At 42.6% G+C, this 13,421-nt stretch overlaps 1 protein-coding gene across 1 annotated transcript in view; it reads left to right on the top strand.

Annotated features, from left to right (window-relative positions):
* The window catches only part of KCNH8 (potassium voltage-gated channel subfamily H member 8), a 718,195-nt gene that overhangs the window by 547,195 nt on the left and 157,579 nt on the right, over nucleotides 1–13,421 (top strand). Inside the window, exon 8 of the mRNA XM_075315296.1 lies at nucleotides 5,756–5,953. Coding sequence (XP_075171411.1) covers nucleotides 5,756–5,953 — 198 coding nt within the window. The remainder of the gene's footprint in view (nucleotides 1–5,755; nucleotides 5,954–13,421) is intronic.

Raw genomic sequence — 13,421 nt, 5'->3', positions numbered from 1 at the left:
CAATAACAATATGAACCTAGTTTTCTAGGGGAATTTAGATAGAAAGATTCAGAAAGTCATTTCAGCTGGATGTGCATATGATGATGCACAGTCAGCTATAATGTAACACGGTGCAGAGACCCACCTGGTCCCTGCACTACAAAATGTGCTGCTAGCCAATCAGAGGGGTGTAAGTCACTTTCAGCACATACAATGTCTACAAGTAGTATTCAACCCCCTGCAGATTTAGCAGGTTTACACATTCGGAATTAACTTGGCATTGTGATATCTGGACTGTAGATCAGCCTGGAAGTGTGAAATGCACTGCAGCAAAAAAGAATGTTATTTCTTTTTTTATTTTTTTTTTTAAATTGTGAAAAGTTTATTCAGAGGGTCATTTATTATTCAACCCCTCAAACCACAAGAATTCTGTTTGGTTCCCCTAAAGTATTAAGAAGTATTTCAGGCACAAAGAATAATGAGCTTCACGTTTGGATTAATTATCTCTTTTTCCAGCCTTTTCTGACTAATTAAGACCCTCCCCAAACTTGTGAACAGCACTCATACTTGGTCAACATGGGAAAGACAAAGGAGCATTCCAAGGCCATCAGAGACAAGATCGTGGAGGGTCACAAGGCTGGCAAGGGGTACAAAACCCTTTCCAAGGAGCTGGGCCTACCTGTCTCCACTGTTGGGAGCATCATCCGGAAGTGGAAGGCTTATGGAACTACTGTTAGCCTTCCACGGCCTGGACAGCCTTTGAAAGTTTCCACCCGTGCCGAGGCCAGGCTTGTCCGAAGAGTCAAGGCTAACCCAAGGACAACAAGGAAGGAGCTCCGGGAAGATCTCATGGCCGTGGGGACATTGGTTTCAGTCAATACCATAAGTAACGTACTCCACCGCAATGGTCTCCGTTCCAGATGAGCCCGTAAGGTACCTTTACTTTCAAAGCGTCATGTCAAGGCTCTTCTACAGTTTTCTCATGATCACTTGGAGGATTCTGAGACAGACTGGTTCAAGGTTCTCTGGTCTGATGAGACCAAGATCGAGATCTTTGGTGCCAACCACACACGTGACGTTTGGAGACTGGATGGCACTGCATACGACCCCAAGAATACCATCCCTACAGTCAAGCATGGTGGTGGCAGCATCATGCTGTGGGGCTGTTTCTCAGCCAAGGGGCCTGGCCATCTGGTCCGCATCCATGGGAAGATGGATAGCACGGCCTACCTGGAGATTTTGGCCAAGAACCTCCGCTCCTCCATCAAGGATCTTGAGATGGGTCGTCATTTCATCTTCCAACAAGACAACGACCCAAAGCACACAGCCAAGAAAACCAAGGCCTGGTTCAAGAGGGAAAAAATCAAGGTGTTGCAGTGGCCTAGTCAGCCTCCTGACCTTAACCCAATTGAAAACTTGTGGAAGGAGCTCAAGATTAAAGTCCACATGAGACACCCAAAGAACCTAGATAACTTGGAGAAGATCTGCATGGAGGAGTGGGCCAAGATAACTCCAGAGACCTGTGCCAGCCTGATCAGGTCTTATAAAAGACAATTATTAGCTGTAATTGCAAACAAGGGTTATTCCATAAAATATTAAACCTAGGGGTTGAATAATAATTGACCCACACTTTTATGTTGAAAATGTATTAAAATTTAACTGAGCAACATAACTTGTTGGTTTGTAAGATTTATGCATCTGTTATTAAATCCTGCTCTTGTTTGAAGTTTGCAGGCTCTAACTTATTTGCATCTTATCAAACCTGCTAAATCTGCAGGGGGTTGAATACTACTTGTAGGCACTGTAGCAGTGACATTATGCACTGTTTGTCGCTTACACGCTAATGTCACATTGTTGGAGCAGGGGAAATTGAGTAGGGTTGTTTTTTGTTGTTTTTTTTTTCTATTTGTTGGAGCAAAGCCACAGCATAGAGACGTAATTATTGTAAGAAGCCCTGGATAAAGCACATTATATCAGGATGTTGGACATATATTACTGGAAAGGGTCCAAGATAAAGGATATTATACTAGGAAAAGGAGACATTATACCATGAAGGGGCCCAAGATGGAGGATATTATACAAGGACTGAGGGACATTATACCAAGAACGTTAGACATTATTTCAGGAAGGGGCCCAGAATGGAAACTTTTTTCAAGGAAAGGGACATTATTACTCGAAGAGGCTCAGGATGTGGGACAATATACCAGGAAAAAGCCCAGGATGGAGAGCATTTTACCTGGAAGTTTCCCAGGAAGGGGACATTATAACTGGAAGGGGCACAGGATGGGGGCCATTATTTCAGGAAGGAGACAGGATTGGGGACATTATTAAAGCAAGGTTGGCCGTTTGAACACGTATGTCTTCACAGGATTTGAAATGCTAAAAGGGCCTATATACATGACAAACAAGCAAATTAGGGCCCAGGTCCAAATTTCACACCTAGGCCCATCGATTTATAGTTACGCCACTGATTTGCTATCACTGATATGGTTTTCATATGTTTTTATTAGTTCCTAAATAAGGATGTGAAAATCATGGTAAAGCAATCTGCTCTTAAGCAGCAAAAACTTCAAAATACAGATTAGAGTTTTGAAAGATGAGGCTAAACTGGAATACTAAAGCCTGCTTTACACGGTACGACCGATTGTGCGATTTCACAATTGATCGTACCCGCCCCCGTCCTTTTTGCGTCACGGGCAAATCGCTGCCCGTGTCGCACAAAGTTACTAAACCCCGTCACACATACTTACCTCTCGTGCGACCTCGCTGTGGGCGGCGAACGTCCACTTCCTGGAGTGGGAGGGACGTTCGGCGTCACAGCGACGTCACACGGCCGCCGGCCAATAGAAGCGGAGGGGCGGAGATGAGCGGGACATAAACATCCCGCCCACCTCCTTCCTTCCACATAGAGCCGGCGGCGGCCGCGGGAGGCAGGTGAGCTGCTCATCGTTCCCGTGGTGTCACACGGAGCGACGTGTGCTACCACGGAAACGATGGGCGACTAAAGTAACCGATATTATGGAACCTAACGAGCAGTACCCGACTCACGATTTGTGAGCGATACTGCGTCGCTAGGAGGTGTCACACAGGCCGGCATCGCCAGCGATGCCGGATGTGCGTCACAAAAACCGTGACCCCGACGATCTATCGCACGATAGATTGCCTGGTGTAAAGCAGGCTTTAGGCTTGTGCCACAGTTCATGGAGTTTTATTGGAAGGTGAGAATAACATCATACATTGAGAGTCCAATGAAGCATGACATAATTAATGTCAAATTTGTATGGAAAAATTCTCAGAGTTCTAAAGCAGTAGAAGGATTATATAACTGTAGCTGAATTTTAAAACCTCACAGAATGCACAGACATAGTATGGCCATGTATTTTGCTCTTAAGAGTGTGAATCACTTGGACTCTTACTGCATTCTCAGAAAGAAATCTAGGTCATGGTTCAATAGTTTAGATGTTTAAGGGGTAAATCCCAGGATTCTTTATCTATAGCCCTGAGTGCAACTTTTTCTGATAGTCACATACCATATTTTGTGAACTACAAAACAAAGTTTTTCCCAAAAAAAGTTGGAGAGAAAGTGGGGGGTGCATCTAATAGTCCATATATACCTGGCCTGGTGGTGGGGTGGACAGCAGTGGTGGAGTGGGGTCATAGGAGGCTGGCTGCAGCGACTGCTGGAGTTAACACATGTGCCTGCTATTAAAGATAGTTAATATTCACTGCTCCACATGCCAGTAATCCTGCCAACTTTTCTGCACTGAAGCTGGCGCCATCTCTGCACTGAAGCCGGGGCCAAGAGGTGGAGTCAGTTGCCAGCATGAAAAGAAGCTGCTCACTGGGGGAGGAAGGGTGACTATAATTGTGCAGCATAATTGGAGGCGGATATATCAGGATGGGCCCATGATGAGGGACACATATAGTAAAATGGTCCCATGATGGGGAACATATACACCAGAATGGGAATCATATATACCAGGTTGGGGGACATATGTAACAGGATGGGAATCATATATACCTATATACCAGGATGGGTGACATTTGTACCAGGATGGGTGATATATGTACCACGATGGTGATTATATACACCAGGATGGGGGACATATATAGCAGGATGGAGGACATACAGTAATTACCTGCAGGGTGCCTAACATGAGGGATATTAGTTCAGAATTGGGGGAAATTACCCCAATACATTGTCAGAAAAGATCCTCCTCATAACCCTGCGTCATGACCACAATTTTTGCTTCAACTTCCCCTATTTTTCTCCTCCAAAACATAAGTGCATCTTTATAGTCTGAAAAATATGGTAGATAACAAATCAAGCTGATGTTAAGCATTTGCACCTCAGTTTCTTCAAGATGTGTATCTTCTGCTGTTTACACAGCCTAGCAGTCAGATTTCCAGTAATCAATTTTATCTCTTATCCCATGGATAGGCGATAACTAGAGAGGGGTGAATATATTTGAACTTAAATTAATTCTTCTCAAATATTACAAAAATCCACATTCAGTAAAATATATATTTTTTTCTAATTCGCTTCCTTGCAAATTATTTTGAACCATAACACGACATGAAAATATAAAAAAAATAACAAAAAGCAGTTATTGTCCCCTTAACACCTCACATCTCTGATCCCTCTGCTCTTCACTGTCACCTGCTTGGTCATTGGCACATCTTCTTATCACCTCGAGCTTCAAAAATCTTTGCCTCTTCACGCCATGCCTTTATTTCTAGCTGTAATGAAGCCCAGGTCGCTTCTAAGTGCATACTCATCAAAGGCCTAACTTGATAACGCTCGGAGTTTAAGTGCTCAGAAGCAGAGGTAAGAAAATGCAGTGATGATCAGACGGGATGGTGAAAAGTTGAAGAGTGAGCAGTGACATAAGAATAAGTACTTGTTTCATTTTTTAAACCTTACGTTTATTTTGCTCCGGGGTCTGGATAGACCGCCGAGCATAATAAGGGATGCTCAGTTCATGGAGAATAACTTCACTGCAAATCAATTTTCCGGGAAAATCCACACGATCTGGTGACTTCAAATTTAGCCAGATCCACTCATCTCTAGAGATAAGAAATTATAATTTAAGTTACCCTTTAATTGAGATAAGTATTAATTGTGCAATAAATACACACAATTATACTAATGTAACAGTTGCATTCCAATTTGTATTTAGAGTTGTGAAAAAAAATAACCATGTTGTTATAAAAAATAGCAGCTTCTCAAAATAACAGGACCTAAAAACTTTTTGGGAACTTCTATGGAAAACTTGTACAGCATGTAGAATTTTAAATTTTGGTTTTCAATGCAGTCTACAGAAATCTGGAAAATTCAATATTTCCCCAGTACAGTATGATATGTTTAAAATTAAAACATAGCATGTAAAAAGTAATATATGCCCCTTTTTCAAACAAGCAGTAAGTGAGGTATTGAAAACCCTAATAATTTACTGTACATGTTAAAATCTGGATGTTGCATTTTCTTTATTGCTCAAAGGTGGGGTGGAAAAAAATTGATATTATACTGTAGGAATTGGGAAAAATAATGCATATTCTAATCGATAAGAATTACTGAAAACTTTCTCTTTTGGTAGAGTTAAATGATAAATTATTTTTTTCATGTTTGAATTGATTAAAACAAAGATTTTAGGTGCAGATCTTGATATGTGGGTACAGGATGGGTATGGTTTAAAAGAAATAGGTTGTAATGCTCCTGAAGAAATGTCATGTAAATGTTAAACATTTTTTAACATGTTTTTTTTTTCTTTGACAGGTTGGCTTCATGAACTGGGAAAAAGACTAGAATCACCTTTCTATAGCAATAATACACAAGGTGGTCCTACCATCCGAAGTACATATATTGCATCATTATATTTCACACTCAGCAGTCTAACTAGCGTCGGATTTGGAAACGTTTCTGCTAATACTGATGCTGAGAAGATCTTTTCTATTTGTATCATGTTAATTGGAGGTAATACCAGTTCTGTTAACATCACACAACCATAGAGACATAGTTAAGCACAATTGTAAGAATCAAGACACTGACCAGTTTATAGGAATTTTTTTCTGCACCATGTATTACTTTATACTGTAAATTTGAATCTATATAAAATATGTATGTACTGTTGAGTGAGAAACAGTCAGTTTGATAGATACCGGTAGACACATATTTAGGTTAACCACAGTCAAGCAACAATTCCAGTGTGTTATAGAAAAAAGGTGTATACTGCAAATTAAAAGTACAATGTATTAGAAAGAAAAAATTTAATAAATAATTACATACTGGAAACACTGAAGGTAGAATTAATTAATTAAAGAACAAATTGGGAAAAGATGACCGCTCATGTGCCTGATACATAAAGTGCTTACAGAGGTCAGAAACCAGTCAGCTGTAACTACCATATGATAAAGCACCATATATTAAACAAGTACTAAAAGTCTGCTTACAAAAGTGATTATCAATAGACAATCTTGGATGTGTAGCTGCAGCTCATGTGTGTAGGAGATACATACCAATGATAATCAGCAGGGAAGCCAACAAGAGACCAGGCACATATGCCCCAGAAAGCAAAATCAGTCCCAAAAGTACATTACAAGAATATTATCAACTTGCTTTATCAGGGGACAAAGAATTCCTATTGCCTTTTTATTTCTTTATTTTAAAATTGGGAAAAGTAGGGTAATTTAGATGGTTATATTTTATAAAAATTATTTTATCTTTTAGGGGAATTTTTGTCCTCGTTCAGAATGATTGTTTAATCGCTTACATTATATACTGATATACCGCAGTATTGTAGTATATTCTGTAAATTGTGATTTCCTTGAACGTTTTGTCTATTGCTCAACTTCAGAAGAGTACAAACATGGCAGGATATTAAAGTGAAGGGAAGGTTTGAAGAAACAATTTATATAAATAAACCCTTCAAACATAATTTTATTGGTAAGCTTAAAACATCAAAAATACACACAATGTAGAACCTAAAGTGCACAGGTGGAGAAGGGAGGAGGGTAAAGAATAAAAACCCAGGGTACTGAAAATAGGGTGTACTCATCACTGATACATGATCCAATTGTCACCTCAATTGTCGCCTCTGGTTGCCTCAAAGCGTTTCTCCCTCCAGGGTGATCAGGAGGCCTGATAATCAGCGTGACAGACAGATGTCAAGATGAGCAGATATACATAATCCTCTTTTTATACCTCACTGGCTATCCGCACTCTTGCACTTTTGAGCACCTTTTCATACCTGCCGGTAGGGTGACTTAGGGCAGGTCAAGGATAGCCGTCGGTGAGTGGGGGCGCCATATCGTGTTTTTAGGGTGCCAACCCTCGCGTGAGGTAGTGGACAGGAGGGAGGTTTACTTTTAGGGTTTTTATTCTTTACCCTCCTCCCTTCTCCACCTGTGCACTTTAGGTTCTACATTGTGTGTATTTTTGATGTTTTAAGCTTACCAATAAAATGATGTTTTAAGGGTTTATTTATATAAATTGTTAGTACAAACATGGCAGGCAGCAATGAAAGCTTCAGCAGGACATCGGCTAACATGGTAACACATAGGTCTTCTGCATCCAAGTTGCGGGGTTCAGTGGAAGTTGGTGAACGTGCTATTTAAATGTCATTGTCAGTAATTCACAGTGGCATTTAAATTGTTAAACAACATCAATCAAGGCTAGTGCCAGTGACTGCTGTTACAGTAAAATGATGATGGAAGTGTATTACAGCCAGCATCTGCGCTTTATAGAGCAGACTCAGTTCCTGAGCCTGCTACATACATGCTCACGTTAAATGTGACAGGCTTGGGCCACAGAGCATCATGTCTCAGGTGACACTAAAATCGCAGTTGCACATTGATTGCAACACTGTATAAAGTGATTTGCTAAGGTGTCACATTACACCCTGTGAAAGACTGCAACACAAAGTTGCACGTTTCCAAATATCTTGGACTTTTTGTATCTGATCTGATAACTCACTCGACATAGTTCCCAGGCGCCATGCGACTTGACTTGCATGCAACTTATCTGAAATTTGACTTTTTGACACTAAATTCAAAACTCTAAACTAGTCACACAATAGCAAGTCTCAGACAATTTGCACAAATGTTTTTGACATCCCTTTCATGGGAATAGCTGTTGTGCAACACTCGTTGCCATACAGCGGCAGCCATAGAGTTACATCATAATATGAGAAGGGGGTTAACCGAAAAAGGAGATTTATGCTGCAAATTTTGTTAAGAAGCAAAACTGTAAACTCTGTGTCATAGCTAAAAATAATAGGACCCACCTATACACAGTATAATAGCCTCCAAACCCCCCCATATAGACAGTATGATAGCCTCCACAGCCCCCAACAGAGTATGATTGCTTTAAAACACAATATAGCGTCCTCCATAGCCTTCACAGGCAGTATGAGATTCCCCAACACCTTCCACACAGTATAAGGGCCATGACCACAATAAAATATCCCCAAAAGCCACTACAGTAAGTATGAGGGCCCTCGCAGTCTGTCACACAGTATGTGGGCTCCTACACACAATATAAAGTTTCCCACAGACCAATTGGGCAGTTTGAGGGTCCTAACACACAAAATGATGTACCCCCACAAGCAGTGTAAGAACCCACACGCACAAATTTAATATCCCCCCACAGCACTTAGAGGAAGTATGATGGCCCCCACAGCCCCAACACAGGATGATTGATTTAAAACAGAAAGTAAAGTCCCTCATAGCCTTCATAGGTAGTAATGATGTTCCCCAAAGCCTCCCACACAGTGTAAGGGCCCTGACCCACAATATGATATCTCTCACAGCTGCCACAGTAAGTATCAGGGTCGTCACAATCTCACACACAGTATGAAGGCCCCCATACACAATATCATATCCCCTACAGGATGTGTGATGGTCACCAACAGATCCCCAATCAGTATGAGGGCTCCCTCTGCCCCACAACACAGTATGACTTCCACACACAGTTTCATTGCGCTACTTGCTCAGCCAACCACACACATACTATGGTGCCCCTGCAGGACATCATGTCCCCAGAAGTACTAACATTAAAAAATACAAACTGCTCACCTTCTGCTGTTCCCCCAATATTTGCTCCAATAAATGTGCTGTGCACATGGAGGCACGATCCAATAACATTATCATGCCTTCTGTACTAATACACTCTCAGATGCACAGTTAGAGTGGTACAGCAGAGAACTGATGTCACTCTACTGCACCATGCTATTTAACAGTATCTGCATTCATAGGATAGAAATGTTGATGAATATCAGGGAAAGTTGAGGGGGGGGGGGGTGACACTAGTAGTCTTCTGCTATAGATGGTACTCCCCTGTTTAGATTGTATTCTTTTCCTGGCAATACTGCTGCTTAATTTCTTTGTACTTAGTGGTTAGTCTGTTTAACCATACCACAAGTTAAAAACTTTGAGGATGCTTATGCCAATAAGTATCTAATTTTTATATATTTTGATAATCTCCTATTTAGGTTATTAGCTGCAAAATTTGTTTTGATGGCTCAGTCAAATTCTCTAATCAAGGTAGCATCTGACCAACATTTTGATTACTAGCAATGTTTATCAATGAAGAGGGACCTGAAACATAAGACCTCAAAGTTTTATAAAGTCTAAGGAAGAGCTGAATCCAGTATCTTTCCAAATAATTTATATAGAAAATAAAGCAATTAGGGACTTTTACATAAGTCCATCCAGGTCAACCTTTAACCTGACATGTTGATCCAGAGAAACTCAAAAACACCTTAAATCAAACGCTAATTGCCCCATCTTAGGAGAAAAATTATTTCCCAACTTCACATAAGGCAATCAGACTTGTTCCCAGGGACAATTACAGAATCTAGTATCTGTAACCATAATCTTATATTTTTTACGAAAAGTATCCAGACCCTCCTTTAACTTATTTAATGAATCCAGCATTAAAACATCATGTGGCAGAGAGTTCCATAGCCTTACTGCTCTTAAAGTAAAGAATAGCCTTTTAAGATTATGATTAAACCTTCTTTCCTCTTGATTCTCCATTTTCATTGTTGCAGGCGCAGACTTACCGTTAGATTGTTAGGAAGATACATATAGTGTCTAGTGATGAACGAGTACCAAAAAGCTTGGGTGCTCGAGGCTCGGGCCGAGCATCCCAAGATACTCGTGTACTCGGCCCGAGCACCGAGCCCAATGTTATCCTATGGGAGACCCGAGTATTTTTATGAAATGACCCCCGGTAGCATGTAGAAACCCTAAAAATGTCACAAAAGTCTCAGAAGAGTGCTCAAATGACATGGCAACAGCATGGGGAAGACCCCTTGAAGCATTTATCACTCAAAATTCACAGCTGTGAACAATTTTGTCCGAGTTTTACGCCATTTTTACGGACTCGCCAGAAAACCTTCCAAAATGACACCAAAATGAATTTTAATGGCGGAAATGTTAAGGGCATATACCCAATAGTGAGATAGAGCTGGTGTATGTTACTTTTTGAGATTATTACATGAAAGATTTTACGTAAAATCATTGTGTGGCCATCCGATGTCCAAAACGCACGTTTTGTGCTTTTTACTAGCGATGTCGGTCATTTTTTTTTTTCATTCTATCTCCCTCAGTCCGTCGGTCGGTCTCTCTGTCTGTCTGTCGGTCTCTCTCTGTCTTGTCTGTCCCCCTCTCACAGTCTGTCGGTCATTCTCCCCCCTCTCTGTTACTTACCGTTCCCCGATCACTGCCGCGGCGCTGCACAGCTGTTCACTAAACTCCGGCGGCTTTTCCTCTTTTGAAAAAGCCGGCCGCTCATTAATCTCGTATTCAATGCGTTCCTGCTTTTCGGCGCCTATGATTGGTTGCAGTGAGACACGCCCCCACGCTGAGTGACAGGTGTCTCACTGCACCCAATCACAGCAGCCGGTGGGGGTGTGTATACTGTGCAGTGAAATAAATAATTAAATAATAAAAAAAATGGCGTCCGGTCCCCCCAATTTTAATACCAGCCAGATAAAGCCAGACGGCTGAAGGCTGGTATTCTCAGGATGGGGAGCTCCACGTTATGGGGAGCCCCCCAGCCTAAAAATATCAGTCAGCAGCCGCCCAGAATTGCCGCATACATTAGATGTGACAGTTCTGGGACTGTACCCGGCTCTTCCCGATTTGCCCTGGTGCGTTGGCAAATCAGGGTAATAAGGAGTTATTGGAAGCCCATAGCTGCCAATACGTCCTAGATTAATCATGTCAGGCGTCTCCCCGAGATTCCTTCCATGATTAATCTGTAAATTACAGTAAATAAACACACACACACGAAAAAATCCTTTATTAGAAATAAAAAACACAAACCAATTCCCTCGTAACCAATTTAATAAGCCCCAAAAAGCCCTCCATGTCCGGCGTAATCCACGGACCTCCAGCGTCACATCCAGCTCTGCTGCATGGAGGTGACAGGAGCTTCAGAATACACCGCCGCTCCTGTCACCTCCAAGCAGCAACTGAGGTGAGTAGCGCAATCAGCTGAGCTGTCACTAAGGTTATCCGCGGCCACCACTGGATCCAGCGGTGGCCGTGAGTTACCTGACTGACAGCAGCTGATCGCGCTACTCACCTCAGTTGCTGTGTGAAGCTGACAGGAGCGGCGGTGTCTGCTGCAGCTCCTGTCACCTCCATGCAGCAGAGCTGGATGCGACGCTGGAGGTCCGTGGATTACGCCGGACATGGAGGGCTTTTTGGGGCTTATTAAATTGGTTACGAGGGAATTGGTTTGTGTTTTTTATTTCTAATAAATGATTTTTTCAGGTGTGTGTGTGTTTATTTACTGTAATTTACAGATTAATCATGGAAGGAATCTCGGGGAGACGCCTGACATGATTAATCTAGGACTTATTGGCAGCTATGGGCTGCCATTAACTCCTTATTACCCCGATTGGCCAACGCACCAGGGCAAATCAGGAAGAGCCGGGTACAGTCCCAGAACTGTCGCATCTAATGTATGTGGCAATTCTGGATGGCTGCTGACTGATATTGTTAGGCTGGGGGGCTCCCCATAACGTGGAGCTCCCCATCCTGAGAATACCAGCCTTCAGCCGTCTGGCTTTATCTGGCTGGTATTAAAATTGGGGGGACTGCACGCCGTTTTTTTTAATTATTTATTTATTTATTTTATTTTTTTACAGTTTTACCAGTGGCAGACTATTGTGAACGATCAGCTGATCGCTCCCAGAAGCCGGACGCCGGGTGATCAGCTGATCGCTCCCTGCAGCAGGCCACCGGGTGATCAGCTGATCGCTCCCAGCGCCGGGTGATCAGCTGATCGCTCCCAGCGCCGGGTGATCAGCTGATCGCTCGGCCGCCGAGAATCTGTGCGGGGGTAGGAGTGCAGAGTGGGTGGAGCCGAGCGGGGCCATGGCGCTGAGGACAGGTGAGTGTGTGTGTGCGTGTGTATATATATATATACATGCGGAGTGGAGGGCGGGAGGGTGCGGAGCCGAGCGGGGAAGTGTCGGGATCCCTGCACACGTGGCCAGGGTAAATATCAGGTAAAGCACTTTCCTTGGTTACCCGATATTTATCTTGGTTACGGGTCCAGGGAGCCAGAGAGAGCATGCGCAGTGAAATCCTAAGGATTCCGCTGCTCAAAAAAACGTCACTGCACAGTATACACACGCCCACCGGCTGCTGTGATTGGGTGCAGTGAGACACCTGTCACTCAGCGTGGGGGCGTGTCTCACTGCAACCAATCATAGGCGCCTGTGGGCGAGGAAAGCAGGGAATACGAGATGGCTGTGTGCAGAGCACAGCGCGCCCGCCGGTATAAAGGCTCGGTCACGCTGTGCGGGCCGGCCAATCACTGCAATTCCACAACTAACAGGGCTGTGGCATTGCAGTGGTCTGCCAGCCAATCCCTGCATGAGGGCTGGCTCTCAAAAGAGCGCCAACATGCAGGGATGAAGACCACGAGTACAGTACGAGTATCGCAAAATTACTCGGTCCCCGCCGAGTAGCCCGAGTACAGTGATACTCGTGCGAGTACCGAGTAGTGACAAGCATACTCGCTCATCACTAATAGTGTCGCGTCATATATTAGTATATTATAATAAGATCACCCCTAATTTTAAACATTTCCAAAATGGAATAACCCCAAGTTTAATCACCTGTCTTGAAAATGCAGGTCACTCATTCCCTTAATAACCCTGGTTGCTCCTCTCAGCACTTGCTCTAGTTTAGCTATGTCCTTCTTTAATACAGGAGCCCAATATTCTACACAGTATAACAAATGTGTTAAGATTACTGAAACGTATAGAAGCAAAAGTATTCTAGGTTTGTTTATGTCTATTGAGGAGTTAAAAAAATCTCACACATGCGAGTCTTTTTATGTTTAATCTCTTTTTATTGGAAATTTGTAACAAAAAAAACAAACAAAGTTACAAGCCAAATTCAGGCCCACATGTAAAGTATGA

Source organism: Anomaloglossus baeobatrachus, chromosome 6 (assembly GCF_048569485.1).
Source record: "Anomaloglossus baeobatrachus isolate aAnoBae1 chromosome 6, aAnoBae1.hap1, whole genome shotgun sequence".
Classification (NCBI taxonomy): domain Eukaryota; kingdom Metazoa; phylum Chordata; class Amphibia; order Anura; family Aromobatidae; genus Anomaloglossus; species Anomaloglossus baeobatrachus.
The sequence above is the reverse complement of the archived record's forward strand: the minus strand, read 5'-3'. Positions and strand labels throughout refer to the sequence as shown.